At 38.4% G+C, this 27,036-nt stretch overlaps 2 protein-coding genes across 4 annotated transcripts in view; one reads left to right on the top strand and one right to left on the bottom strand.

The window, feature by feature from the left end:
- Positions 1-8,053, top strand: part of TMOD3 (tropomodulin 3) — a 74,152-nt gene extending 66,099 nt beyond the window's left edge. For 2 of the 3 annotated variants that reach the window (XM_063091177.1, XM_063091175.1), the window contains 3 exons: positions 631-774; positions 2,446-2,590; positions 7,888-8,053. In XM_063091177.1, coding sequence (XP_062947247.1) covers positions 631-774; positions 2,446-2,590; positions 7,888-7,922 — 324 coding nt within the window. In that variant the 3' untranslated portion in view covers positions 7,923-8,053. Of the gene's footprint in view, positions 1-630; positions 775-2,445; positions 2,591-7,067; positions 7,099-7,887 lie in introns of those variants that run through there. The other variant, XM_063091176.1, reaches the window with a different exon arrangement.
- Positions 8,054-15,770: 7,717 nt separating this feature from the next.
- On the bottom strand, positions 15,771-23,020 carry LOC134372603 (RNA polymerase-associated protein LEO1-like). Its single transcript, XM_063090051.1, has 8 exons — positions 22,940-23,020; positions 22,139-22,284; positions 21,340-21,424; positions 20,138-20,232; positions 19,323-19,457; positions 17,564-17,699; positions 16,469-16,664; positions 15,771-15,961 (listed from the first exon to the last, which is right to left on the bottom strand). The coding sequence occupies exons 1-8, from the start codon at positions 23,018-23,020 to the stop codon at positions 15,771-15,773; spliced, it is 1,065 nt and encodes a 354-aa protein (XP_062946121.1).
- Between the last annotated feature and the right edge of the window lie 4,016 nt (positions 23,021-27,036).

Below are 27,036 nucleotides of genomic sequence, written 5' to 3'. Positions count from 1 at the left end.
CCTGTGAGAAATGTAATGGAAGCAGATTGAAGACATACCAGTCCTTGAGGAATGTGATATTCAGTTAGTCCTCTTCTGCATAGTCTGTGCTCTTCTGGATCAAGTTATCTGTGATCTTTTCTGGCTTTCTGCCTTGGGCATGCCTTTTGGTCCCTGCCTTGCAAATTATTCCATAATTTACCCTAATTTTGTCTTCACAGTGACCCAACCCAGTAGGTCCCAAGTAGGAAAAGATGTTCCAAAGAGACCTTGATTGAGTTAGTCCTACACAGAAACTAAGAGAAAGTGTGAGAGGCACAGGAGAAAGAAGCATAAAGTAGGGCTTGAGTGAACATAAGAATGTGAATAGGAAAAAAAAAAAAAAAAAAAAAAAGAATGTGAATAGGAGTAGAGACTGTCACCAACAGAGAATTACAGAGATTATAAATCTTTATAAAATTAGAAAGATTGTGACAGGGTACATGTGAAAAGTAGATACATGTGAGACCTATAGGGTAGTGTGTCAAGCCGAAACAATCTAGTGAGAAACATTAAGGCAGTTACGCTAATTAACGTATTTGTTTATGTCATGTACAATATATAATTGGAGCTATCAAATTTTAATCATCAAGTATTTTCTTCAATTTCTAGGCTTTTGCAGATATGCTGAAAGTGAACAAAACTTTGAAGAGCTTAAATATGGAGTCCAACTTTATTACAGGAGCTGGGATTCTAGCACTGATTGATGCTTTAAGGGATAACGAAACCCTGGCAGAGCTCAAGATTGACAATCAGGTCAATGTTCTACAATCGTTCCTTTGGGGAAGCTGCAGCCCGCATTGCTGTGTAGAGCTTGGGGACTCACAAGGGGGTGGGAGGAGGGCCGTTGGGGAGCCCTTTAGGAAGGTGGTGGGCTGGCTGAAAGGGGATAAGAGGATATTTGGGGCATCCAGAATATTGACTTACTATATACAAGGGTATACAACGCAACTCCTCCAAGTCATTTTTAGAGAATTTAGATTTCTGGCTATTTTGAACCAAAAGGATTCCCTCTTACATGCAACTTAGTCCATCTTCCAATTTTTTAGTTCTGTGGTGGCAAGATCCACATTGTAGACTTTTTGTATCTGTAGTATGTCACAGTCCCAAACACACAGTTGATGAATAGAATAGGTTGAAAGAAAGAACAGATTGCCCCAACACCCAGGTTCCTCCAAGGGCACAGTCTTCTGTCCAGCTGAGTACAGTGCTGATGCATATGATAATGCTGGGTCACCCACACCCAGATGAACATTTAAAGAGACAGAGAAATGTACATGTTGACATGTTTCCATCCAGAGTGGATATTAATTTTTTTATATGAAAAATAACGAGCTGTCTGGTTGGCTCAGTTGGTTAGAGTGCAGCCTTAATAATACCAGTAATATCAGATCCCCATGCTGCCCAGCTGCCAAAAAAGAAAAATGACTTTAGTTATTTGAAAAAATATTTGGTAAATGTCTCCCTCAGTCCTTCAAAGTAAATAAATTTTGTAGACTATGAAGGTAGAAAATAGGATTATGTTTTAAAATTTAACCGGAATGCTTCTTAATTTACGTTTTCAATTTTTTTATTGAGATGTAATTCACATACAATAAAACTCACTCTTTTTAAAGTATACAATTAAATGATTTTTAATATATTTATGATGCATTGCAACCATCACCACTAACTCCAGAACATTTTCATTACTGCCAAAATAACTCCAAACCCATTTAGCAGTCACTCTCCACTCACCCCTCCCACCAGCCCCTAGCAACTGATAGTCTGCTTTGTCTCTCTATTTGCCTGTTCTGGACAGTTCATGTAAATGGAATCAAACAGTATGTGATCTTTCGTGTCTGGCTTCTTTCACCTACCATAATGTTCTGGAGGTTTATCTGTGTTGCAGCATATATCAATATTCTATCACATTTGGAGTGTTTGCACTTTTTGGCTATTAGAAATAATGCTGCTATGAACATTCGTTCATTTCAAGTTCTTATCTGAACATACGTTTTCATTTCCCTTGGGTGTATACCTAGGAGTGGGATCGTCGTGTCATATGATAACTGTACGTTTAACTCTTTCAGTAATGGCCTGTTTTCCGTAGTAGTCACCCCATTTTACATTCTTACCAGCAATGTATGAGGGTCCCAATTTTCCCACATTCTTGCCAACACTTGTTATTGTTCATCTTTTTGATTATACTTATCTTTGTGGGTGTAAAGTGGTATTTCATTATGGTAATTCACACTTTTTTTTATGTCTGTATGATCATATACTAAGCTTTAAAAATTTTGTTTCTCTTATACATGCTGTAGGAATTGGGAAAATTTAAATGGGCCAACAGAAGCAGTGTGTGCCTGAATGTCTTGGTCTTGATTTACCTCGAAAAGTATTTTGATTTAGTTTATTAATATTATTCTTTATTTCTAATTATTACAGAGGCAGCAGTTGGGGACAGCTGTGGAATTGGAAATGGCTAAAATGCTTGAGGAAAATACAAATATCCTTAAATTTGGATATCAGTTTACACAGCAGGGACCCCGAACCAGGGCAGCTGATGCTATAACAAAAAACAATGACTTAGGTAAGATATATGCAGTATCAAATTGAGTTTCTGAATTAAGTCATTAAGCTAATGTATTGGGAGAACTTTTTCCTCTTTTAAAAATAAATTTTAACAGGGAGAAATTACTTGGCCTTTGTTTCTAAAATCTGCACAGTCCTTTTTATACTGATTGAATTAGAGTTAAATTTAAGTGAGGTTATAGTGATCAATTGGGTCAGTGGGTAAAATCAGCTTCCTGTGACAAACCTATTTCATACAAGTAGCTTTAAATGAACAGTTTTCTATAACAAATATTTTGTTCTCAACTGCAAATCAGTCCTTGGAGCTATTAAAACAAAGATTTCAACATTGCAAGGAAAGTTTTTGCCCTTTTTATCAAACTGACCTAGATAGAAATTCATTTTTATGTGACAAAATATAGAATAATTATTGTTTTAATGCAAGTTTTATAGTCACTGATGTATAAAGGCTTGCTCTAGCTACTAGTACCCCTAACACAACTGTTAGGGGCAGTTTGTCTTGTCACTGCACACATCTAGGTCAGTAATCGCCCATTCTTTCATGGTTCCTGTTCAACCATGAGGCTTTGAAATAGGTTTTCCAGCTAAAGCCGAATTAACAAATATGGTGCTTATAATTTTGTTTTACCTGTTTCCAAAAATTGACTCTTCTTTTAAGTTATGGTATTTGCCATTGAAGTATCTTAAAAGATGCATTTTAGACAATTAAAATAAGACTTCTCAAAAGAAGTAACATTTCAAAGTGATGCAGTTCCTTTAAGCTTCAGCCATATTTAAGTTTGCACTCAAAATTTTCTGGAGCAGAAAAAAATATAGCTTCATTCGTTTAATCCAGATCATTGCGAAAAGTGCAAATTCAAACCCTTTCTGCTCTCTATATGACTAGTTTTCCATAGGAGATTTTAGCCTCTTGCTTTTTAAAAGAGAAAACTGGTATTTTCATGTATCGTTGATTCTAGATGTAGTTTGCAAAGTTATGCTAATTGTTTTAAGTATTGGTTCACTAGTTAGCTTCTATTTTTTTTCCTCAAGTATTTAATTTTGCTTTTTAGAGCAGTATTTCTCAGTCTAGCTGAACTTCATAAATAATTGGAAAGCTTTAAAAATATACAGATTATTGGCTTTCCTTCCCTTAGAGATTCTGATTTAGTTGGTCTAGGGTGGAACTGGACATTGGGACTTTTAACACATACTCCAACTAATTCTGTTGTAGGCAGTTCACACTTAGTGAAACTCTGGTTTGTTTCTCCAGTTTTAAGTGGATATATGAGTTTCTGAGTCCGTCATTGTTAGACATCTTGAGCAGATTTGCCCCCATATACCCCTTACTTGTCACAGCATTTATTATACTTTTTAAATTGCCTTTTACTTCAGTCTGATAGTCTGTTTTCAAAGACTGGAAGCTTTTTGAAGGCAGAGACCATGTGTTGGCAAGGGTTTTGTCCAGCTTTTGAATCTGTAGATCTCTTAAAACCATGCTTGACACACAGTAGATACTTAATAAAAATGTATTAAGTGAGTAAATAAGATGTAATAGTATAAGGTGTAAGTCATGTAAGGTGGTAGAATTTGAACCCTGCTCAATGTTACAGTGTTCTGCTAACTAAATAGCCATAAACTAATCCAGAAGTGTCCATTTTTCCTCTCCTCTGAAACTACCTTAATAAATCCCACCAACAAATTTGTAGCCCTAAGCCTCTCTGTCACTTAGATCCTTCCCAGCAGGCAGGTGATTCCAGCCACTGTCCCTGCAGGAGCTGCACAGTGAAAGCCCATAAGTGACATGGCAGGGACACCAACTTTGCAAGGTCTCAGCACTTGTGCTCTTCTGCCATGCCTGTTGTGGTAGGCACTTTGCTCAAATGTCTGTAAAAAAAGAATGTCCAGTATCAGAATAAGAGAGATTTTGGCATTTGGGAGATGAGGGAGGCAGAGGAAAACTGTTTCCTAGGTTGCTTTATGTTGACATGGCACAGTCGAGTAGCTGTCCACAGCAGCATGTCATAGGGGATGAGGAGGCCATGTCAAAGATGCTGTAGTCTGACACAAAGTGGACTTGAGAGAAAGCAAACAGCTTTGTGCTGGGCTCTCTCTAGAATCCTACTCAGGCTGTTTCATTCTGATCCAAAATAGATTTCCAGACACAGGTCTCAGGCATGAAATGACAATGAAGACATTCCTGGAGTGGGGAATTACATGGATAAAAGCTCAAGTTTGAGAGCAAGCCAAGTTATTTATACTCTGAGGACAGCCACAGATTTTGAGAACTGACTCTCATACCATGATGCTGGGTCCAGAATAAACTTTCAATAGGTACTTGTTGTTTGAAGCTAACAGAGTAAGAGTGATGCCAGCAGATTAAGAGGGAGAGTTGGTTATGGTAAAGAACTTAAATTTCTTTGGATTTTATGTGGGAGGCATTTAAGAGCCGTTGTAGGCCATTGAATATATGATTAAGATGATTCTTCAAAAACAACTTACTACTTTTTCAGAGACAGAAAATGAGGTTAGTTAGGGCTTACTGACAATTGACTGATGATGAGGTGTTGAGAACTTATATCAGTGGAGTGGGTTTTGGAAAATTTGTTAATAGGTCAAAATTTGTAAGCCTGTCATCTAGAGGATGAACTGAGGAATTGCTGGAAGGTAACAAATGGGCACACGTGAGAGAGAGGAGTCAGGAACGGCTCTTCACCCCGTTGTCCTCTGCTCCGTGTGCACACAGCAGCTGCCTCCCTCCCATTCAGCTGCTCTCAGCTTGAGTTTTTTTCAGCCATACACTCTGATCTCTGCCTATGGATCAAGGTGGAAAGCCTAAAGACCATGTTTTCTGACATACAGGTCTCAGCAACCTGTTATGTAGTAACTTAAAAGAGATATCAAAGAATAAGACTTAAATGTGTACAGAATCTCTTGGGCACATAGGGCTGTATCAGATCTTTGGTATTCTGATTTTGATAACATCTTTTCCTCTCATTGTTTTCTTAGTCTCAGCTATTCGATGAAATAATTCTGCCCACTGTCCATCTCTCTAGCTAAGAAGTTTCACAGCTTTAACAACAAAGAGATTGTATGGTATACATGCAACCTGCAGTTGAACTTTGAATCTCTTATTACTATTATCTTTATACTAGCTAACTACATAATCGATTTTCCACACCTTTTTTGTTTGCTTCACTTTGTCCAGTAGATCTTGTTTATAATATGTATTTTTTATAATGTACTTTTAAACATCTGAAATGGTTTGCCAATAACATCCAAACCCTGCTGCAATTCAAAATTTTCTTTGTAATGTTCTACCCTAAAGAATTATCTGGTTTGCCTTTCAGATGTTTCTCAGTTTATATTTGAGAACTTAAGTCTCCATTTGATGTTTTTCCCTTTATATTTCAGTAAACACATAAAACTTGTTCTTTGTCAGCATGGACTAAAATTAGAGTCAAGGCAAACTTGATTAGATAAGTATAAAAATGTTCATGGCAACCTGATACTTTTCTCTAGTTTTTTATTTTCTAGCTAGCACCCAACCAATGGCTGAACAAGCTTTTATACACATCACTTGAATGTCTGGTCTCATCTATTAAAGGCCAACAAACAGAAGCCAGCAGCCAGAATGGCATGAGAGCAGAGTGTCTGTGGCCTGGCCAGAAGGCCAGGTGTACCTGCTGGCTTCTAGTTCTTCTGTCCGACAGCCAATTTATGCTGAAGAAAGAGGCAGTTGCCTTCCTGCTTGCTTTCATGGATGGAAGAGAGTAGGAAATTAATAAACCAACAGTCTAACTTAAACAGAGGCACTTACTGGGAAAAGTATCAAAACCAGTAACACATAAATGCAAATCCTCTAGCTATAATAGCCAACTTGGCTTTCCTCACCCCGAAAAGATGGCTGACCAGGGCCTCAGGAACATCTGTTAACCCCACTGTAGTGGATGATGAGGCTGAGTACTCTTTACTGAAGGCTTACTGTGTTCTCAGTACTGCACCATGCAGTTTATCACGCCTTTAGTTGCACAGCCATGAGGTACACACATCCTTATGCTCCTGTTACAGAGGATGAGTTGAGGCTCAGAGAGGTTAACTAACTTGCTGAAAAACACATTACAGAAAAGTCACAGAGCCATATTTATTACTATTTTTCACTGACTTCAGAACCTGTGCTTTTTGTCCTCTCTGTATAGGAGTTGGCCGCAACGCCGAGGAGCCCTGAATCGGTGGCTCCCAGTGAATGCTGTCTGGTGGCTGAGAGGCAGGAGTGTAGGTAGTAACATCCTGTAGCCGAAGGATGCCCTGCTGCTAGTGAGCATAGCTGAGTGGTTTGGTGTTGCCAGTCTGTGAAGAGACTGGGAGTCCTCAGACATAGGCACCTTCTCTACTCCGTCAGCTGAGCTGGTTGGCTGGCCACTGTAGCCAGAAGTGACCTCACCACATTACCAGCATCTGAGATTTTTATTAATTTGCATTTGTTGTTTTTTCAGAGCCCTGAACCAGTTCATTTTGTAGGAGACAAGAGAAGGAAAATCTGAAATCCAGTAGGAATCACTTAGCTTTAAAAATTACAAAAATGTTTTTGGTATGTTCTTTCACAGACTAAGGAAATACATTGTAGAGTCTAATGAGGAGAGCATGCAAATAGTTACTTTTATACTTTCTAACCCCAGCTGCCTGAATGTCATTTCGTAATTTAACATACTAATTTATTAATCATTTTTTAAAACCTAGCTATACATTTTTTCAATAAAGAAATGACTTGAAGGGCCGAGCCCGTGGCTCACTCGGGAGAGTGTGGCGCTGGGAGCGCCGAGGCTGCGGGTTCGGATCCCATATAGGGATGGCCGGTTTGCTCACTGGGTGAGCGTGGTGCTGACAACACCAAGTCAAGGGTTAAGATCCCCTTACCGGTCATCTTTTTTTAAAAAAAAAAAAAAAAAAAAAAAAAAAAAAAAAAAGAAATGACTTGAAGATGATTGCTGACCATTCTGTTTTAGATTTCTAGTGCTGCTGCTGTGTAAGTACAGTGAGCTTAGGACACATGGTTCTTGTTTTGAGGCCCCTCGGTTCTTAACAGGTAAATGACGATGGTGAATGATGGAAAAAAGGTTTTTTTGTTGTTTTTTGGTTTTTTGGCGGACAGCTGGTTTGGGAAAAAATTTTTTTATTAATGATCATGTGAACCGGAATGGACATTTTGTTTTTGTAAAACTATAACTGGATTATACAGAAACTAATTTGTTACAAACCAGTTAATACTGTAAAAACTAATAGGGATTTCTAACATACTTTTTCTTTTTCTCATAGTGCGCAAGAGACGAGTTGAAGGAGACCACCAGTAAATCTGCCAAGTTCAAACTTTGGAAGACTTCAGAAGACTGCTAGGGGCTCATGTTGGTGAATCAGATGTAAAATTTTCCTGGGTAGAAGGGAAAAGACTGGAAATTTTTCTTTTTTTTTTTTTTTTTAACTACATGCATCTTTTTCTAGTTTAAGTTGTTATCAGTTTCAAATTGTAAAATCAATGATGATATTTTATATTTTGAAGTATTTCTATTTCTGCTGAAATTAATTGTAATTTAGCTTATGAATGATCTATAATGTCTTGCACCAAAAAATACAATTGTAAAAAAAAGTTTTAGAAGTCATTTATGTAGAATAATTTGAATGTTTTGAGTACCAATCTTTTTTAAACAAAAAAGGGACATTGTTGATATCAAAATTACTATTGCTTTTTTTAGGCATAAGATATTTAAAAGCTTTCTTTACTCCATGACCTGGAGACTTTTCCATTTTTTAGAATACATGAACTTGTCAAGGGTGTGGTTTTTCCTTATCAAGAGAACAAAATGCCAGAGTTTTAAAACAGATGATTCAAAACTCTGGTCATCCATTTAGAAGAAAAAGCAGATGTCCAGGGGGAAAAAATGGCCATCTGCATGTTCAGGTTATTGCACTTGTCTGATGTGTCTCAGCAACACCTAGGTTTTTTTTTAAACGAAGTCATCAGCTTTGCCAGGTTACATATTAAATTTGAAAGTATAGTTATGTCTAAGTTCATTAGTTTTTCACTTTAACAATGTGGGCATTATTAAATTTTTGTGAAAGCTAATAGTAAAAAGCATCTGAGTAGAAAAGCTATTTGCTTTTTCATAAAAGGCATATGGCCAACTCAGTTATTTAAGGTAAAAGAAAAACAAAAGCTGCTGTTGAAATCAAAGATGAAATAAAAGATAGTGAAGATGATGAAGCTCAAATCTGAAGAGCTTGCAACACAGTCGTTTAAACTGATGCTTACTGTAAGTGCATTAGAAGCTGGTGTGTGTATAAATGACTGGGGGTTGCACAGTGTAGTAGGAAGTTCCCATGCACAGGACAGAATTCCATACACAGTATTTACTCACTGCTACAGATTTTCCAACCAGTAAGGAAAACTGCTCTTCTTCATAAATTTGAGTTTTGGTATAAGCTTCCTTTCATCTTGTATTTTTTAATCCATATTGTGTGAAAGTCATTTCTATAACCAGAGTGGTCTTTATTGCTCAAAGTATTAAAGTGAACAATTGAACAGTGTCCTGTGGTGGGAAGACCAGTGTGAGACTGCAGAACTGTTACCGTGACAGAGGATTTAGACTTGTATGCATGCCCTATCACAGGGCAGCCTGTGGAGCAAGGGGTGGCAGAGTCATTTACAGCTGCAGAAGATAGGGAGGAAAGGAATCTGAGTAACCCTGGCCTCAGAACTGAATTCAGAGCTAGCTGTATCATTTACAGGGAGATTTTTTTTTTTTTTTTTTTTTTTTTTGAGTTATAGAGAAAACAAAATTTACTGCTTACAGTTTCAGAGGCTGGGTCGTCCAAAATCCAGGGAACACATCTGTTGAGGATCTTGGTGGTGACTTCAGTGACATAGGGGATCATATTGTGAAATGGCAGAGGAGAGAGAAAGAGCCAGGGAGATATTTCTGAAGGGAAGAATCTCATTTCTGATGGGGGGGTTGGGGAGGGGTGAAGGTGGTATGTTACGATCAATTTTTTTAAACTTCTCAAAATTGAATTGCAAAATGTCTGCTCCTTCAGCTTGGGCCAGACAGTTTATCTGATGAGCTAGACAGCTTCTTGTGTGCTATGGTAATAAGCCTTCCCAACAGGCAAAAGCTTCCCTCTTGAGAATTTTGTTTGGTTGTCTTTGTTTTTGTTTTTGTTTTCATCAGTATCCAATGTTTTAAAGGGGCCAAAGATCAACTTTGCACTATTCTCTATCAGTTAAAGGCATTTGATTTTTTCTTTTTTTTTTTGAAGTTATCAAGGCTTGCTTTCTTGCTTGCCTGTCTGCTTTCCTTCCTTCCATCCTTGTTTCCTCCCTCCTTCCCTCCTCCTCTCTTCTCTCTCCCTCCCTCCCCCCCACCTCCTTCTCTCTCCCTCCTTCTTTCCCCTCTTTCTTTTTCTTTTCATATACGACTTTTTAATTGTACTTGATTTTATAGAATCTGCACAGTTCCAGCAAGGCATGCAGCAGGTATCTAAGGCTACCAGAAAGAATCGGTCACTTGTGCTTTCAGCTAGGCTTCCTTGTTTGCATTGTCCTATAAATCAATAAATTGATAAGTATGTTCCCCCTTCCTCCCATAATTTTTTAAAATATAGGTAGGTGACCCTACCTAGAATTTTATACCCATACTTAAGGGTAATACCTTTTCCACTTACTAGTTGAGTACTTTGCTGTACCATTCCAGTTTTGTGCTATGACAGTTCATTATGTAATTGAAGAAAAGATTTCTTCATAAATAACTTTAAATATGAACATTTGTCCAATTGAATATGGAGAATCTTTCAGTTGTAATTATAAAGAGAGAAAAAATTATGTTTACTTTGATCTTTAAAAATTGGGCACCTCTTAACCTTTTAGTAACTTTTAGTATTTCTAAATTGCTCTAAAACTTTACAATAAATTCACTAATCTTGATTTTAAGCCAAAGATTTTCTAAGGCCTTAAGTTTTATATCCTTATCAATTTAAACTTATCTGGTTATCTAAAAGAATATTCTTTGCATTTTTAAATTGCTATTTTTAAAAAAGCTCTTAATTACCCATTTTATAAAATTTTATATTCGTATTTGTCTGAAGTTCTAATTTTTCTGGTATGCTACCTGAAATTGTATGTATTAGAAACTCAATATTAGTGGCTAACATTAATACTATTAAAGTGGATTTTGGTGCTATATATGTAGCTAAAGCCTAGTAAAAGTTTGAAGAGTAGATAAAATACATATTCTAAGGGTACCTGTCATTTAAAAGACCAAATAAATATTTCGTGTTAAATAAATAAACAGATTGTTAGAGATTTCAAAGAGAGTATTCTTGGTTGTTAAATTGCAAATTATTGTTATTTGAATGAAATAACCCACATACTTGCTTTGTGCAAGGGGTGCATTCTGGAAAAGTTACATGTAAATAGAACTTTGTACATTGTTTTCTAATTGACCAAGTATCTGATGTGTTTTCATTTAAACAGGGGATTCCATGATATAATAAAAAATTATAAAAGAAAAAAATGTTTTGATAAAATGTTAGTCGTATTGTATTGTACATTATATTTAACCCTTGCTGCCATTAAAATAAGATGAAAGAATTCATGGAGTTTCATAAAATCTTTACATTTTTGGCTCTATGTTCCCAGGGCTGCCTCACTTTTTCCCTGATAAATCAGGAATGATTTTTACCTCCCAGGGGATCTGAGGATGGTGCTTTCTCTGGAGTGCATAGCCGCTTCCGTTCTCTGCAAGTTTAGTACTGTCCAACTTTGCTCCCTCATTACAGTCCTAGCTCACTTTTGAGTAGTTGTGACCGAAGACATTGCACCCAAGAGAAACGAACACTGGATGTACTAGAGACAAGTCCTGTTACTGCTGTCAGACAAGGGATGTGAGTTCTTAGGCCTAAACATCTATAAATCCGTCTTTTCTATCACTTCTCACTGACCATTAAATGTTTCTAGATATTTCTTACCGTAAGATTTGCTTACCAAACAAATCAAAGACACTCTTCACTAATTTTTTTTATTTTTATTTTTTTGTTGGCTGGCCGGTAAGGGGTTCCGAACCCTTGACCTTGGTGTTACAACATCATAATTATTTTTAAATTGAGAATGTAGTATTCATAGGCAAAGATTTCTGTATTCTTTCATCATATTTTAATTTGGTCGTTCTTTATGTCATGTTGATAATTTTCTCCACTACAATTCAGTTCCACAGGTCCTTCAATTTTTATAGTCCTCTATAAAAACTGAACAAATTAAAAATTTTTTAAATAAAACATTTATAACATTTTATTAATCTTAAACTCCATCTTGCAGTCTGATCATTCAGAGGGGCCAACCTTAGGGGTTATCTAGGAAAAAAAGACATTACTAGGTAAGCTATTATAAACCATCACCAAGTATTTCGGAAAGCTTTCATTTACATATGAAGAATTTGACTTAGGACACCTGCTCTAGAGGCTAGATAAAAATAGGTTATAATACTAAGAAGCACGACCAGCCATGTTTTGTTAAAATAGCTGTATAAGTTCATACATTTTAAAGATAATTGGATGCCCTTAGAGTTTACATATATGAAGTTTTACTGCGTTTTCTAGACTGTCAGTATGTTTTAATTGATGGAAAACAATTATTAGGCCTAAAATTTTTCAGATATTGTAGTCTAAATTTATACATTCAGAGAGTAAAATTTAAGAACAATTCTGGGTGCTTGGTGGGTACATATAGCAATTTTTAGAAGTGTAAGTTTCACCTCCACTCAAAATAAAAACCTTGGTAATTGCAAATAAATGCTCACTTTTTTTTTCAGTCTTTTGGATGAATTATATTTGGTTTTAGTTATGTTTAAAAATATGAAAATTACCTTTGTAACAGTCATCATTCTTTGTCACATGAAGTTGGGTGTTTAAATACATTTTTTTCTAATGCTAAAATATCTAAAACACGAAATATTTTTCAGTTATTAGAAGTATAATGCAATGAATTTTACAATACTGATATTTAAATAATACAAAATATTATCAACCCAGTTCATAATAGCATGATGAAGTTTCTTTTGAATAGTATGTACTATAAGCATTTAGAATTTACCACTATATTCTGGAACAAATAATTTCAATAAAGTTGATCAAATATCCTGTAGACTTGGACTTTTTGAAAAAGCACATAATCCCTTTAGTTCCTATGTTCTAAAGTTCATTCTTTACATCCCTCTTTAAGAACAAACTTATTAATTTGCCTGAGTTATTCTTTCCTACTTATTATGGACTGAAGCCCTAACCCCCAATGTCATGGTATTTGGAGATGAGGCATTTGGAAGGTAATTAAGGTTAGATAAGGTCATGAGGTTGGAGCCCTCATGATGGGATTAGTGCCCTTACAGAAGAGACACAAGACTCCGCCATGTGAGGACACAGCGAGAAGGCGGCTGTCTGCAAGCCATGAAGGGAGCTCACCAGCAATCACACCATGATCTTGGATTTTCCAGCCTTTAGAAGTGTGAGAAATAAATTTCTATTGTTTAAGCCACCAGTCTATGGTATTTTGTTAGGATAACTAACACACCACCCCATTAAGTTAAACCATATAAAATTGCCAATAGTTAACCATTTTTACCCATAAAAATAGTAATTTCATATGGTTCAATTTAATATTGTCAGTATTTGGTCTTGTCTGTCCATGAAATTGAATTGAGTTGACAAATATGAAGAAGCAGGGTCCTGTGATACAGTACATTCTGTAGTATCCAACTCTCAGAGGCAGAGAAATATAGATGGAGTGGATGAAGGATTTACATGTTCAAGTCTAAGCCCCACCTAGTGAAGGAAACTGACCTGAGAGAAGTGACTTGCCGAAGATAACACCATTGGTTTGTTTACACCTATTATGTTCCAGCTACTGTGGTAGTCAAAAAGCTAGCAAATCCATACAGTCGTTGGGGACTGGTTCCAGGACCCTCAAGGATACCAAAATCCACAGATGCTCAAGTCCCTGATATAAAATGGTACAGCCTTTGCATATAACCTACACAAATTCTCCCATATGCTTTAAATCAACTCTAGGTTACTTGTAATATCCAATGCAATATAAAAACATACGGACGGAAATGTGTAATTTCGTTGCGTGAAAATCATAGAGCATACTTATGCAAACCTAGATGGTATAGCCTACCACACACCTAGGGTATATGGTATAGCCACCAACCTATATGCAGTCTGTCATTGGCCAAAATGTTATGTGGCACGTTACTGTAGCTGTTACACTGCATTGTTTAGGTAATAATGACAAGAAAAAATGACGTTCGATACAGGCACAACCATACTTCCCCCCCCCCCCCGCAATATTTCAATCCATTGTTGGCTGAATCCGTGGATATGGAACCTGCAGATAGAGCCAACTGTATTTTGTTTCCCGTAGCTCTTTTCCTTAAACCTAGTGGTGCCCATTTCTCTCAGGTAGATATTTTGGGTATCTGTCTCCATAAGGTCACCCATGTATCTGCTCAGCATTGTGACTGCTCTACATGAAACATCGTAACTTTTGTCTCAGAGAAAAAAAGCTGTTTTTACTAGAAGAAAAAGCTTTGTACAGAGGTCTTAAGCTCATTAAACCTCAGCCTCCACATCTGTAAAATGGATATAACAGCACCTGCCCTTCGAGGTGTTCTAGGGACTAGAATTGATATGATCCACGCAGCACTTGCCAAAGCCCCTGCATCTAGTGAGCCTTCCTGTGCCTGCCCTTCTAAGATCACAGTGCCATGTGGTAAATGGAATTAATGCCATGCCAAGGGGACTACAGGGCACAGAAGGGCCTGAGCCCAGCTAGGCAGGAAGGAGGACATCCCAGAGGAGGCCACACCTGAGCTCACAGACCTCTGTGCTGGGGCCAGGAGGAAGCAGGTGGGACAGAGCAGCAGGAATGCACTGAAACCTAAGACCCACCCCAGAGGAAACAGTAACCAAAATGATCTCGTTTGGGACAAACGGATTTTCCAACATCACAGACTTGCTTTTAAACATTTTTTATTCACAACTGGGATTATGCAAAAGCAACTCATTTCAGTCAACATAAGTCATTTTGTCATTGTTTTAAAAACAACTGTTGAATACCATACAGTATGAACAATAAGTGCATATTTTATGCTTCAGTCATCTTCTTCCTCTTCTGCTTTCTTCTTTCTGGAAGGTTCACCTCCTGAGCAGATATGAAAGATGAGATATAAAGATCAATATAAAACATTCCTGGAAAATTTATCTAAAGTATTTCTGAGCTGGGAGGCCAGCTCTTCACGTTAGAACTTGGCTGCCCAGCACAGTTGCCCCTGGGCAGTGGTCAGGGCTGGAGGAATTTCATTCTATACTGACCAGTATTCCTATCATATTACTTAAAATCCCTTCTCTGCTTCGCCAGTACTTCACTTCTTTTCCCTGTCTAAAATTCAGTATTTGAAGGCCTGTTGATTGATTTTTAAAAGGGTTGCTTGTGTTTTACATGCTTTTTCAGTAAGCTTTTAAAGTTTTAAATATATAAGGTATGTGTGTGTGTTTGTGTGTGTGTAGAGAGAGAAAACAAATGCACAAGTGACCAATATTTAATTAAACATTTATGTGATTACGATGTTTATTCTCTGTATCTCTAGAACCTAGAAAGGAGAATAAGTGTCCAGAAAACATGGAATGAATTAATATGGCATATGGGTAATAACAGTGATTCTCTTACATAATTAAGGCTTAAAATTTCTTTGTACCTGTGATCTTATAAGGGGAAAAGGAAACAAAGAATTAAGGGAAAAATATTTTAATAACATGGAAATGAAATAACTCTCACCTACTATTATATCCAAACAATAAAGACACCCAGCCTCTCATAATGAACACGATAGACCCCTTGCTTTACCCACCACACTGAACTATTTGTAGTTCTCTAGAGGAGAATTGGTGTCACAGGGCCCTGAGCCTTTCCTTACAGGCCTTTCCATCTACCTGGAATGCCCCACCCTGAACTGTGTGCCCGCGAACATCCACTCCTTCAACACCTCCATGCAGCCTTCCAAGACCCACATTAGCACAGGTATCAGACCCTTCTCTAGGCCACTCCTAGTCCTATTACTGCATTTATCTCACTGAATTTTGATGAAGTGCGTAGACATTCATCTGTGCTCCTGGTCTGTGAAGTCCTTTTTATTCCTAGGAGTTGGCTCCTGGGCACAGGGTAAACCCCGAGAATTGAATAGATTTGGTCTTGCCTCATCACTGGTGAGTTTCTTTGCTTTGAGTAATCGTTGGGCTTTATTTTTTGATCCCTCATCACTGTCTGAGGAATAGATTCTGGCTCGTTCTTCTGAAAGCAAAGGAATTTTAGACAGGGGATTGATCATCAAAGATGATTATCCATTTAGTCCTGCATTTTTCTTCTGCTGAATATTTTTACTTCCAACTGTACATTTTTCCTTGAGGAGCCAACATTTTTTTAAAAAGTTTGATGGGAACATTTCAGACATGCAAAAATGACAGATTTGAGAGGTTTTGTTCTCAGAGAGGTTCTCTGGTCACACATCATTTCTGAGAACTATGAAGTTTAAGTATCGGGTTCATAATTATACAAGCAGGGAACCGCCTATTAGCATTTCCCCTACAGGAACATAAATGATCCCATTGGTTTTTTTATTTGGGGGATGCCTTATTTTTTCAGCTAACCTTTTCTGTGGTAGAGTGGCCCTTACAAAAAAGGGCATTTGTACTATCGTCCTAATTAGGTAACAGTAGGACGGGGAGTAAGAGCTCACCAGAGAAAAAGCAGGCACTGCCACCCTGAAGTGGCGAAATGTGACCTCCGCATCTGACTCACCTCGGTGTTCCCCTTGGTAACGTTTTTTAATGGCAGCCAGGCTGAAGGCCTCCTCACCCTCCTGCTCACCGTCCTGCTCCTTGTCACTGCCGGAGCCCTGGTAGGGGCCGCTCAGGCCCTGCTGGTTCTGCTTCTCCCGCACACGGATTTTCTGAGACTTCTGGTGAGTAGAAGCCCTCAGTCGTCTTTCTTCTTTCTGTAAAGAGGCAAATAAACTATTTAACTTTAAAAAATGAACTCCTTTCATGCCCACCTGAACCTGCTTTTACCATAAAGAACATGTAAACGTCTAGTCCAGGATGACATCCATCCCATATGGCCTCAGAGTTCAGTCTCCTCCACTTACACCTCTGTTACCACATGCAGGTGAAGGCAGGAGGGTTCCCTCGCTCTAACCAGCCCCATCATAGTGGGCACAGGTGTGTCCCGGGGAGCTGCACCATCCTCTGTGCTGCCACTCAGAGCCCAGAGAGAAGTGACAGGCCTGAGAAGTCCCATCCATGCCCAGCAGATGCCTGGACTGACTCCCTCGGGCAGTGGAGGCTGTTTCTGCTCATCCCTGAAATGCAGACACCTGACCAGCCCAGGCTCCATCAAACTCTCACCGCTCCCAGATATTCCTGTTCCAACACCTCACCCAGAAAGCTCCCACAGTTCTTGATGACAGGATGGGGAGGCTCTGGTAGGGGAGAGTCCTCAAACCACAAGGTAGACCCTTCATTTCCTTACAGCTGCCTGGCATTCTGCACACTGGGGTTCACCAGGCCATGCCAGTACTGGACAAGTCAGAAATGTTCTTTAGATCTTCCTATCTGCTAACACGGTTTTACAATATCTGTCAAAGGTAAAGTTTTTAAAATCAGTTTTTCTCTGAAATCTCATAGACTAGAGGGAAAGCACCTGAGTTCCTTGTTTGCTATAATTTCCAGTGGCCAGAGACATTACTGCAGTTAACTACACACTTAGAAGATTAAGCGGGCTCCCTGACAACTGCAAGAAATAAACTGGCAGCGGCAATAAGAAATGGTGAATTAATATTCTGGAAACACAGCTCTTAATATCAAAAAGTCCCAGGTTAAAGCTTAGCAGACATACCTTCTTCATTTCTGTGCACTGGCGTTCAGGGTCAAGACTGGCCATTGGCAAGATTTTAATTTTCTGTGTCTTTGAACCTCTATTAGCAAGTGTCAGGTTCATCTTTCTGTGTGTGGCACTGTCTGTTGAGCGAGGTCTCCTGGGAAATGGACAAAAATGTCTCATTTTTACTAAGAACATTTGGAGGCAAACATACCAACAGCAAAAACACCTGCAGATGACGACCTCGCACTCAGCAGAGCAAGGAGGCAGGACCATAGTTCATTCTCCAGCTCTTTGGGTTCTTCCCTCAGCCCCAACTCCCGGGAAAAGCTGACTGGGATGAAGTGGGAGGAGATGGAAGGGAGGAGAGGCAGGTGCAAGGTCAAGGGCTTTTACAAAGAATAGCCCCGACTACAACCACAGCAGAAGAGAACAAATATGAAATCTCACTCAGTTCCAGGAGGGGGGCCCAGATGCCTGAAGGCAAAATTTGAGAACTAAAGATGAGTCCAAAAAAAAAACCAAAAAAAAAAGGGCAAAAAACAAAAATTAAAATTAAAAAAATAAAAAAATAAAGATGAGTCCATCTGGATAACATTGGAAGGAAGGCTAAGGCAAGGAGGCAGGTCACAGCAGCAGAAGGGGCCTTCTAGCCCAAGGGGACAACAGCTAATCCTGGCACAGAAAGAAATGCTGTCCTGACTAAAAGAAGGCAGCTTTTAATGAAGTACAGCCGAGAGAAGGAAGGCTGAGCCTCTGAGGGACAGAGCATGGCTACAAAGAGATGGGACGCAAGGAAAGAAGCTGGGCAGTCAAATATCCCAATGTGGAGCACGGGGTGCGATGAAAAAAAGCAAGCTAAGAATTGTGTATCTTTTAGGACGCCATTCCAGAAGAGATCAAGAGGCTGGATTCAGCACCATTTATTCTGCCAGGTCTCTGAATGATGTTTTACATATTATTCCACGTGCTACAACATCCCTGTGAGGTAGACGTTGTTATGTCCATTTTATACATAAGGACGCTGGAAATTAGTGACACTGAGACCCTTCCTCAAGATTACACAACCTCAGAGCTGTCCCATTAGTCTCTACAAAGACCAACAGATTTACTGAGTATAATTTACGTCATAACATTCACTCATTTTAAGTATACAGTTAAGTGATTTTTTTACTTACAAAGTTGTGCAACCATAACTACATCTGATTTGAGAATACTTCCACAACCCCCAAAAGAACTCTGTGCCCATTGTTATGGTCTGCTCAGCATTCCACGTGTAGAGGAAAGCTGACTCCTAACCAACAGTGCTGTGTCCTTCAGAGGGAAGGTGTGGCGAAGGGGACACGGCATTGTGTACAGCAGGGGCTCAGCTGGCCCTGGCATCATGTGCTTGGGTGCAGGCTGCTGCAGCCTCAGATAAGGTCTGTCGCCTGCACACACCAACACCATTCTGATGACTGCTGAGCTTCCTGGTCAGGCTCACTCAAGGGACAGGGCATGCTGAGCAGCAAAACAGCAGAGACAAGTCCGCTAGGCCTACCAGGTGCACTGACCGATGTGAATTGATACACTGGTCTTCTGCGTTATTATATATCAGTCTCCTGGAAGCTTTCATAGCATGAATTTAGAAATGAGAACTTGTAGTAAACTCGAAAAAACTATCGGAACCAGACCATGGTACTTGATTACAACAATGAGTGGGCTTTTTGCTCAGTATCTCTACTGAGCAAACAAACTCTTTAACTACACGTAATAATGTGTCAATATGAATAGTTACCTAAAGGTAAGTTTGGATTTAAAGACTGCTTGTCCCTGTAGACCAGTGTCTTCTCTTACAAACAGGTGGTTGTTATTGCCCTGCAGCGGGGCTTTGCAGACATCAAATATTTCATTGCCTAAATGCAGGGACATGCTGGAAACCAGAAACAGTTCAGGTATTAAGGTGGATATTGAATGAGCCCCACAGCTCCCATTCTACCTTGTTAGCTTTACTTAAAGCGGTGTGGAACAGCAGGATTCTGTCATACCAAATTCATAAGAAAAACAGAAAAGATGCTATAAATAACCTGTCTCCTTTCAAAGTAAAAAGAGGTAAAATTTATCTTCTTTTCAACTTGAAATGTAATTGTTTTGTAATTTTCCCAATCTCTACCACTTGATTAGCAAAAAAAACCAATTTTTCAAAATCATCAATTTATAATGTCTGGTATCTCACAGATGGGAACTAACCTTAATCTTTCACATCAATAAGATCAATACAATAGATTTGATCACATCTTGGGTCCATTTCCAAAGTCTCCCACCAGCACAGCTATATGACCCCAACCCTATTTATTTCTCTCTGATTTCCCAGGCAATGCCAGGGGTCTAGATTTTGTCAATTCTTTAATGAAAAATGACCCTTAAATAAGATCCTACATAGCAAATGCCACTCCCAGGCCTCCCTCTGAGCACTTCAGAATTCTTCAGGCATTGGGCCGGCCCGTGGCTCACTCGGGAGAGTGTGGTGCTGACAACACCAAGTCAGGGGTTAAGATCCCCTTACCGGTCATCTTTTAAAAAAAAAAAATTCTTCAGGCATTTGGAGCTCACCTTCCATCTGACCACTTGACTATCCGAGCATTGCTTTCTTTAATCTCATTTCCTTCTTCATCCCGGCGTATCCTCCACCGTATGGTATTTTCTACCTGGTTCAAAACACAAAAGCACTAGGAAACCAATTTAACTAACTACATGTTCTTTTTTCCTCATGTGATTTATACTCATGTGCCAAGAATAGGTAATAACAGAATAAGCTTACCAAAAAATAGCTGATTTGGCAACACCAAAACCCACCTCCTACAATACCTAGAGATTCTGGTTAAACCAACCAGACATTTTGTTTAAGTCTTTTCTGAGCTTCAGTTCACAGCCATGGAAGCAGAAGCTAAGTGTGGTGCAGCCTGGAGGTGTTATCAGACGCACTAAGAGCTCCAAAGGAGAGAAGACTGGGCTTTGGGGCCACACGGGCTAGGCAGCTAAAACTGAGATGGTTGCCCATAGCAGGGGCACTCGAAGGGCTAAGAACCCAAGGAAAGAAGGGCTAAAAAAGTGCCATTTAGCCTAGCAAGACAGGGAAACTCTGGAGATAAAATTAAAAATTTTTTAAAAGAATAAATTAACAAAAAATTAAAATCTGAGGCTGTGTTTTGCCCTGTTTTTGAGTCCAAATTTACCCTATGCATACGGTAGGGAAGTCCAAATCACAAAAGCAGCATAAAAATTGACCCTGCCCAGCGCTACCAGTATGGCCCTGGCAGAAGCTCATAGGGAAGCCCGTTAAGGAAGACAACATCCCTGTGAGAGCAGTGATAGCACTTTGCCATCCCAGAACTTCTAGAGACAAACCACCTAATGACAAGGTCACTTTTTGTGCATGATTTGAATATCCATAAAGATCCTGAGACTTCTATTGTGGGAAGCTGCTAAGATCTACCCACTATAAAATGTGGAGGCAGTTCCATTTGCCTTGAGTAGCTAACAATTTTCAAGAATTTTTATCTTTACTTCTGTTGAAAAATTACAACTGCAAAAAAAGAAAAGTGACAATTCTACAGGGATAAAAAAGGGTATGTACCTTCTCTAAAAATATTCTGAAAAGACATTTAATTCCTAGTTCTAAAGAGTTATTTGTTGATTAAACAGGAAATATAAAAGATCATTTTCATAAGCTCAAGTTGTCATCCCTGTGTTTTACTTTATGAAAGCAAAAAACATAAAAGAAAGAAAAAAGGAGTTAGAGTGCGGGATGGTACCTTTAATTTTAACCTGGTTTTATCTTCCTCATCAAGCACTTTTTCATCTTCAAATTCATCTTCATAAAACTGAGGATCAAAAGGTCTAAAAATTGTTTTTGTAATGTCATATTAGCCAGATTTAGTAATATTATGATTAATACTATAAATTTATCATCTCTACAACATGTACCAATATGTTTTTAAAAATCATAGTAGACAACTTCAAGTAAGTATGCAAATTACTGTACTTTCTTGAAATTCATTTTTAAATCATATTGCCTGAAATACAATCCAAATGTGATAAATAATTCAAAATCTTCTTTGATGAAATATGTCTTCTACAGTATAGGCTACACATAGTCTATTTTTCCATATCTTTTAAAGAAAATGTGTCCTGTTTAATTGCACAAGAGCTTGCACACATGTGCCTTATTGAACTCTACCCATTGACACTACCTTGATGTCCAAAATCATTGCCTTTTCTACATTCACAATGGCTTTTGCATTGAACATTTGTGACTTCTCTAGCAGACTCTCTCACTCTTGTTTTCAATTTTGCAGTTTTATATTAGTGAAAACACCTTCATTAGTTGTGTGGCCTATTTATTTATAAGTAAGTGCCAACATGTTAGAAAAATTATTAGCATTAAAACTCTCTCATTTTTCTACCACAGCACATCCTAAATTTATCTTTTTCGGAGTTACATGAGAAAGATCCCATCTTTGTGATTAGTCAGCTCATGATAAATAAGAAAAAAAAATTTACATCCTACATATTTTTATTCAATATCTTGAAATATTGAGTCAGCCCTCTTACTTGGGTTCTATGCTGAGAAACTTGGGTAGCTTAACAAAATATAACTCATTTCCTAAATCAATGTTGACACTGGGCATTTCTACTTCTGTTTTGGTTTCAGAAATGGCCTCTTCCTGCTGCTGGTCCTGAGCCACTCCATGTTTATCCTAAGAGAAGAATCAGAATGTGAGTGCTTGAAGAGACATTAGAAGTGTTCTAGCTTTTCTCCTGCACCAGGCACATACAGGTTTAATCAGAATTAAATTTAGATGCAGGTTTGATCAGTGTCTAAGTTTATTTTATCCACTTTAGGAATAAAATAGTCAGGAACCCTTCCAAACTCACCCACCACCCACAAAACAAAGCCAAACCACCAAAGGAAACATCTGTTATCCTGCATGACTAGACAAAAAAATATGTTGACATATCTGTTTTTCATAAGATATTCAGCAACAAATGTGTGAAATTATTCAACCCATCAATATACTAAGTAACTGTTAAAATCAAAGATCAACAACACAGCCCTCACTTCTTGGCACAGTTTTGAGTAAGAAAAACCTTTAAATCAAAGGTTTTCATGTAATGAGTGCTCACAGTCTAGCCCCTACCATTTGGCATCAACCTCATTCTAAGCAGCTCCTTCTGGGCCTCCTTATTTCCAGAAATTTCCAATACAGCTAAGAAAGTCACCCAGTCATCAGATGTTCAGTTATCCACGTCTTCTCTCGAGACGAGAGAGACAGAACTGGAACTTTTCCGCCTCTGGAACTTTTTTCTTAGTTTTGAATAACGGGATGGGTTGCGATTAGTGATGGTACTTACAGCAAGCTGACTGGAAACAGGTGATAGGTTGTCTCCCTCACTCTCTGAAGAAATGTCATCTATATCTCCAAACAGATCCATGGTTCCACTATAATCTTCAAGGTTGGGGGGAAATGCACAGTATTAATTTCTCTAACTGAAGTCCTTTACAGAGTTAGTTCTTGGCTCACCACTTCAACATATTCCCAAGATTCATAAACCAAATCTCCATTAAACCAACCTCAAACTGGCTCCCTGAGCCTGGCCCTCAGAAGCCTGACAAGAGCATCCCTGGAGAAGGAAGGAAGCAAAGTTCGTTGGTGAAGGGAGTCATTGTGATAGCCAGCTTTCAAGATGGTTCCCAGTGATTCCTGCCTCTGGTTTTCATGTCTTTGTGTGGTCCCCTCCAGCAGTGTGTCACAGTGGGCCTATGTGATCAATGTAATATGACCTCACTTCCAAGGCTAGGCTATGAAAGATACTGTGTCTTTTCTGCCTTGCTTTCTCTCTTGGGTCATTGGCTCTAGTGCAAGCCAGATGCCATGATATGAAGACACTCAAACTGCCTATGGAGAGGCCCACATGGTGAGAAACTGAGGCTTCTGCTGGGTCATCTTAGAGGCAGATCTTTCAGCCGCAGGCAAGACTTTGGATAATGTGGTGTCCGTCAACAGCTTGACTGCAGCCTGTTAGAGACCCTCAGCCAGACCACCCAGCTATGCCATTCGTGAATTCCTGTCCCTCTGAATCTGTGTCATATATTAAATGTTTGCTGTTTTAAGCTGCTGAGTTTGGGTAATTTGTTTTGCAGCAACAGATAACTAATACAGTTACATGGAAGCATTTCTCCCTTCTTTTTCTACATCTCTGTTTTCCCGCTTTTCTTTATTCCTCAGGGTACCAAATAGTCTTCTATAGTCTCTGGATACTCAAAGTTGAGGCTTGAGCTCTCTGCACAGGTCTGTCTTTCACTTTAAATTATCACCTTCAATATTACAGCTCCATACTGGCTCACACTGTGAGGCCAGAATGTCAGATGGATATAGGCAAAAAATAATCTGTATAAACCCAGTATACCCTAAAGGACTGTGGCAGTGACCTGGGCAAGAAGTTGGCAAGAAGAAAGGGAGCTAAACCATCTGCAGATGTTAAAGACCAGAGATGCTCATCATTTATTCAATCCAAAATAAACTACCACCACCAGTAACTGCAACTGTTCAAGGAATTCAGCGTTATGTTTTAAATGATCAACTTATTCAGATCTATCATTACTAGGTATTTATTTTAACTTGATATTTATCAGTTTATACATATCTGTGTGGTCCCAGGTCCTTCAACATTCCTAGTGCCATGATCAGCCTCTGCTTCCATTCATCTTCATAAAGATATGTATTTAAATATGAATATAATAAAGGGTCTAAAGAATTTCCCTGAAATGCAATTCCTGAGTTTTCTTGGCCTACATGAAATATTCCTGTGAACTAGTCTATTCTTCATTTTACAGAACAGGAATTCAAAGTTAAAATGAATATTAACTTGTGCAAAGTCACACTGGAGGTGAAGGAGCAGAGAGGTCACCAGACTGCAAAGTCAATACGCATAATCACTCTTCATTAGACTGAGAGCTATTGAAGCTCTCTCCTTGCCTCTCCAGTGGTTCCTGAAAATGTCCACTTCAACTATGTAAAAATAATGCTACTTACGGTTATTGATATAAGCTGCTTAGTATTCATGCCTAATTACATGCGTACACTAATGCCAACACCCATGAAATAGTAATAGGCTAACCTAACAGCTTGCAAATAGGTAAAATCAAATCCCAGATCTGATACGTATTCTAGGTCATAAATCAACACATAACAAATTTTTAAAAATTGAAACCACATAAAATATGTTCTCTGATCATAATGCAATTAAAGTAGAAAAGAATATCAATCAGAAAGATAACTGGAAAATCTCCAAATACTTGGAAATTAAACAAAATACTTCTGAATAATCCATGGGTCAAAGAGTGTGTGTCAGGGAAAATTTTAAAATATTTTTAAACAAATAAAAACAGAAATATAATATATCAAAATTTGTGGGATACAGCCAGAGAAAAATTTATGGCATTAAATTATTATTTTGGAGAAGAAAAAAGATCTCAAATCAATACTTGAAGATTTCACCTTAAGAAAATGGAAAAGTAAGGGCAAAAGAAACCCAAAGCAAGTAGAAGGCAGGAAATAATAAAGAGCAAAAAATCAATAAAATTGAAAATAGAAAGATAATAGAGAAAAATCAATGAAAACAAAAGTTGGTTCTTTGAGAAGATCTTTATGTTGTTATTGATAAACCTCTATTTAGACTGAAAAGAGAAAAAGCACAAATTACAAATATCAGGAATAAAAAAGGGGATATCACCACAAAACCCACAGATATTAAATGAATAATAAGGGAATAATGCATATAATTCTACACACATAAATTCAACAACTTAGACTAAATGACCCAGTTCTTTGAATCACAAACTACCAAAATTCACTGAAAAAATAACCTATTTAATAGAAATAGTCTTATTTCTACTAAAGAAAACTGAATTTATAGTTAAAAACCCTCCAAAAGTGAAAACTGCAGGTCTAGATGGACTCACTAGGTTTTGATAGCTAGGCATACTTAATAAATAAATGGTTCTATTTTTCCTTTAACAAATCAATTAACACAAGGCAGACTCATGATATATTCTTTAGAGAAATTTTACTAGTGTTTTACCCTTCCAAGAAACTTAGGAATTCTGTACAAATGTTATGAACCTTTCTGAAATTATCGGCTTTTAAAAAATGATGCATCCATAGTGAGCATAAGTATACAAAAGAAACTTGTTCTGTGGAACCAGGAGTCAAGGCCAAAATGTACGTGTTGCTAGAACATGAAAAGCTACTATTGCTTACAGCTATTTTCCCAATTAATGTGTATAAGTCAGTATGTTTAATCTACCAGTGGTAATGTGCAGCTAGATAGATACATAAATTGTACCATTTTATAAAGTTTAAGAAAAAGACATCCCCTGCAATGGAGTTACGCTGACTTTTGTCCCTTGTTTTAATCCCCCAGGTGCCACAAAGTAGGATAAAAGATAGTTTTGAGTGGGATTGTGGCTCCAAAGACATCTGTTAACCAACAGTTGCCAGGGCTTCCTGCTGAAATTCAAAGCAACAAAGGAGCAAAATTTTGAACCAAAAAGTAAATAGTGCTTAACAGCATCTGACAACAATGCTGCTCAGGACCAGGACAACACTGATTGTATCTGCACACAGAAGCCTGTTTTATGTATATTTATCTACGTTTTTGTTAAATGTTAAGTCATTCGCACAGTATACCTAAGTGCATAGTATGTCGTTTCATCCCATTTAAGTTTCTTGAGGGTTTTCTTCAGATGTCTGCAGAGTTGCTGCCCCTTTCTTGAACTACAAGTACTGCAATCTTTTTAATTCTCAATATGAGTAGAGCTTTCCGAGCTATAAATTTAACAGGAACTTGGCCTGTGTGGCCACTGTGGGGGCCAAAAAGATATCCACAGTCATTGTATTATTTGTATATAGGGTGACCGAACAAATAAACAAACATATTGAGGATAATTGGAGCCAGGTTTCTTGCTTTTAGAGTAGCGGATAGAAGAGGCCATTCAGCAGGAGTCTGTACTGAGAGATCCTGAGCCGCCTATACAAGAGACTTTCTCTTGACTTGTAGACTTCGCTGATGATAGATGCCATTATATATGCCCAACCTTATGGCTTAGTGGGCAGAAAACGCCCATTTCATGATGAGAAATTCAGCCTGTGTGGTAACTTGATGTCCCAGGATTAAGTGTTCAGAAGCCAGCCAGCTGTTGGTGCCCAGAAGTGGCTATCTACAAAAAGCAGGTGTGGATATGTTCCAGGCCCCTAGAGGCCAGGACTCAGTTCTCTTGCTGATACTGGCCAAAGGGTTCACATAGTAGTGGTATTTTCCACAGACATATCAAGCATCATTGGATCCCCCAGGTCATGAAGACCCAGTGGAAGAGCAGCCTGCCTTGCAGCCTAGGCTCACTGCAGAGCGTTCTCTTATTCTGGTCCTCACTGAAAACAGGCAGCATC

This window comes from Cynocephalus volans, chromosome 3 (genome assembly GCF_027409185.1).
Source record: "Cynocephalus volans isolate mCynVol1 chromosome 3, mCynVol1.pri, whole genome shotgun sequence".
In the NCBI taxonomy this organism is placed as follows: Eukaryota; Metazoa; Chordata; class Mammalia; order Dermoptera; family Cynocephalidae; genus Cynocephalus; species Cynocephalus volans.
Note: the sequence above shows the minus strand (reverse complement) of the source record. Positions and strands in the feature narration are given on the sequence as shown.

Coding starts and splice junctions, on each gene's coding strand:
- LOC134372603 (XM_063090051.1), bottom strand. CDS start 23,020: ATGGATCTGTTTGGAGATATAGATGACATTTCTTCAGAGAGTGAGGGA. Junction 20,233..21,339: donor AAACCAGGTTAAAATTAAAG/GTACCATCCCGC, acceptor GTTTTGAACCAG/GTAGAAAATACCATACGGTG. Junction 16,665..17,563: donor AGTGCACAGAAATGAAGAAG/GTATGTCTGCTA, acceptor GCCTCTTTACAG/AAAGAAGAAAGACGACTGAG.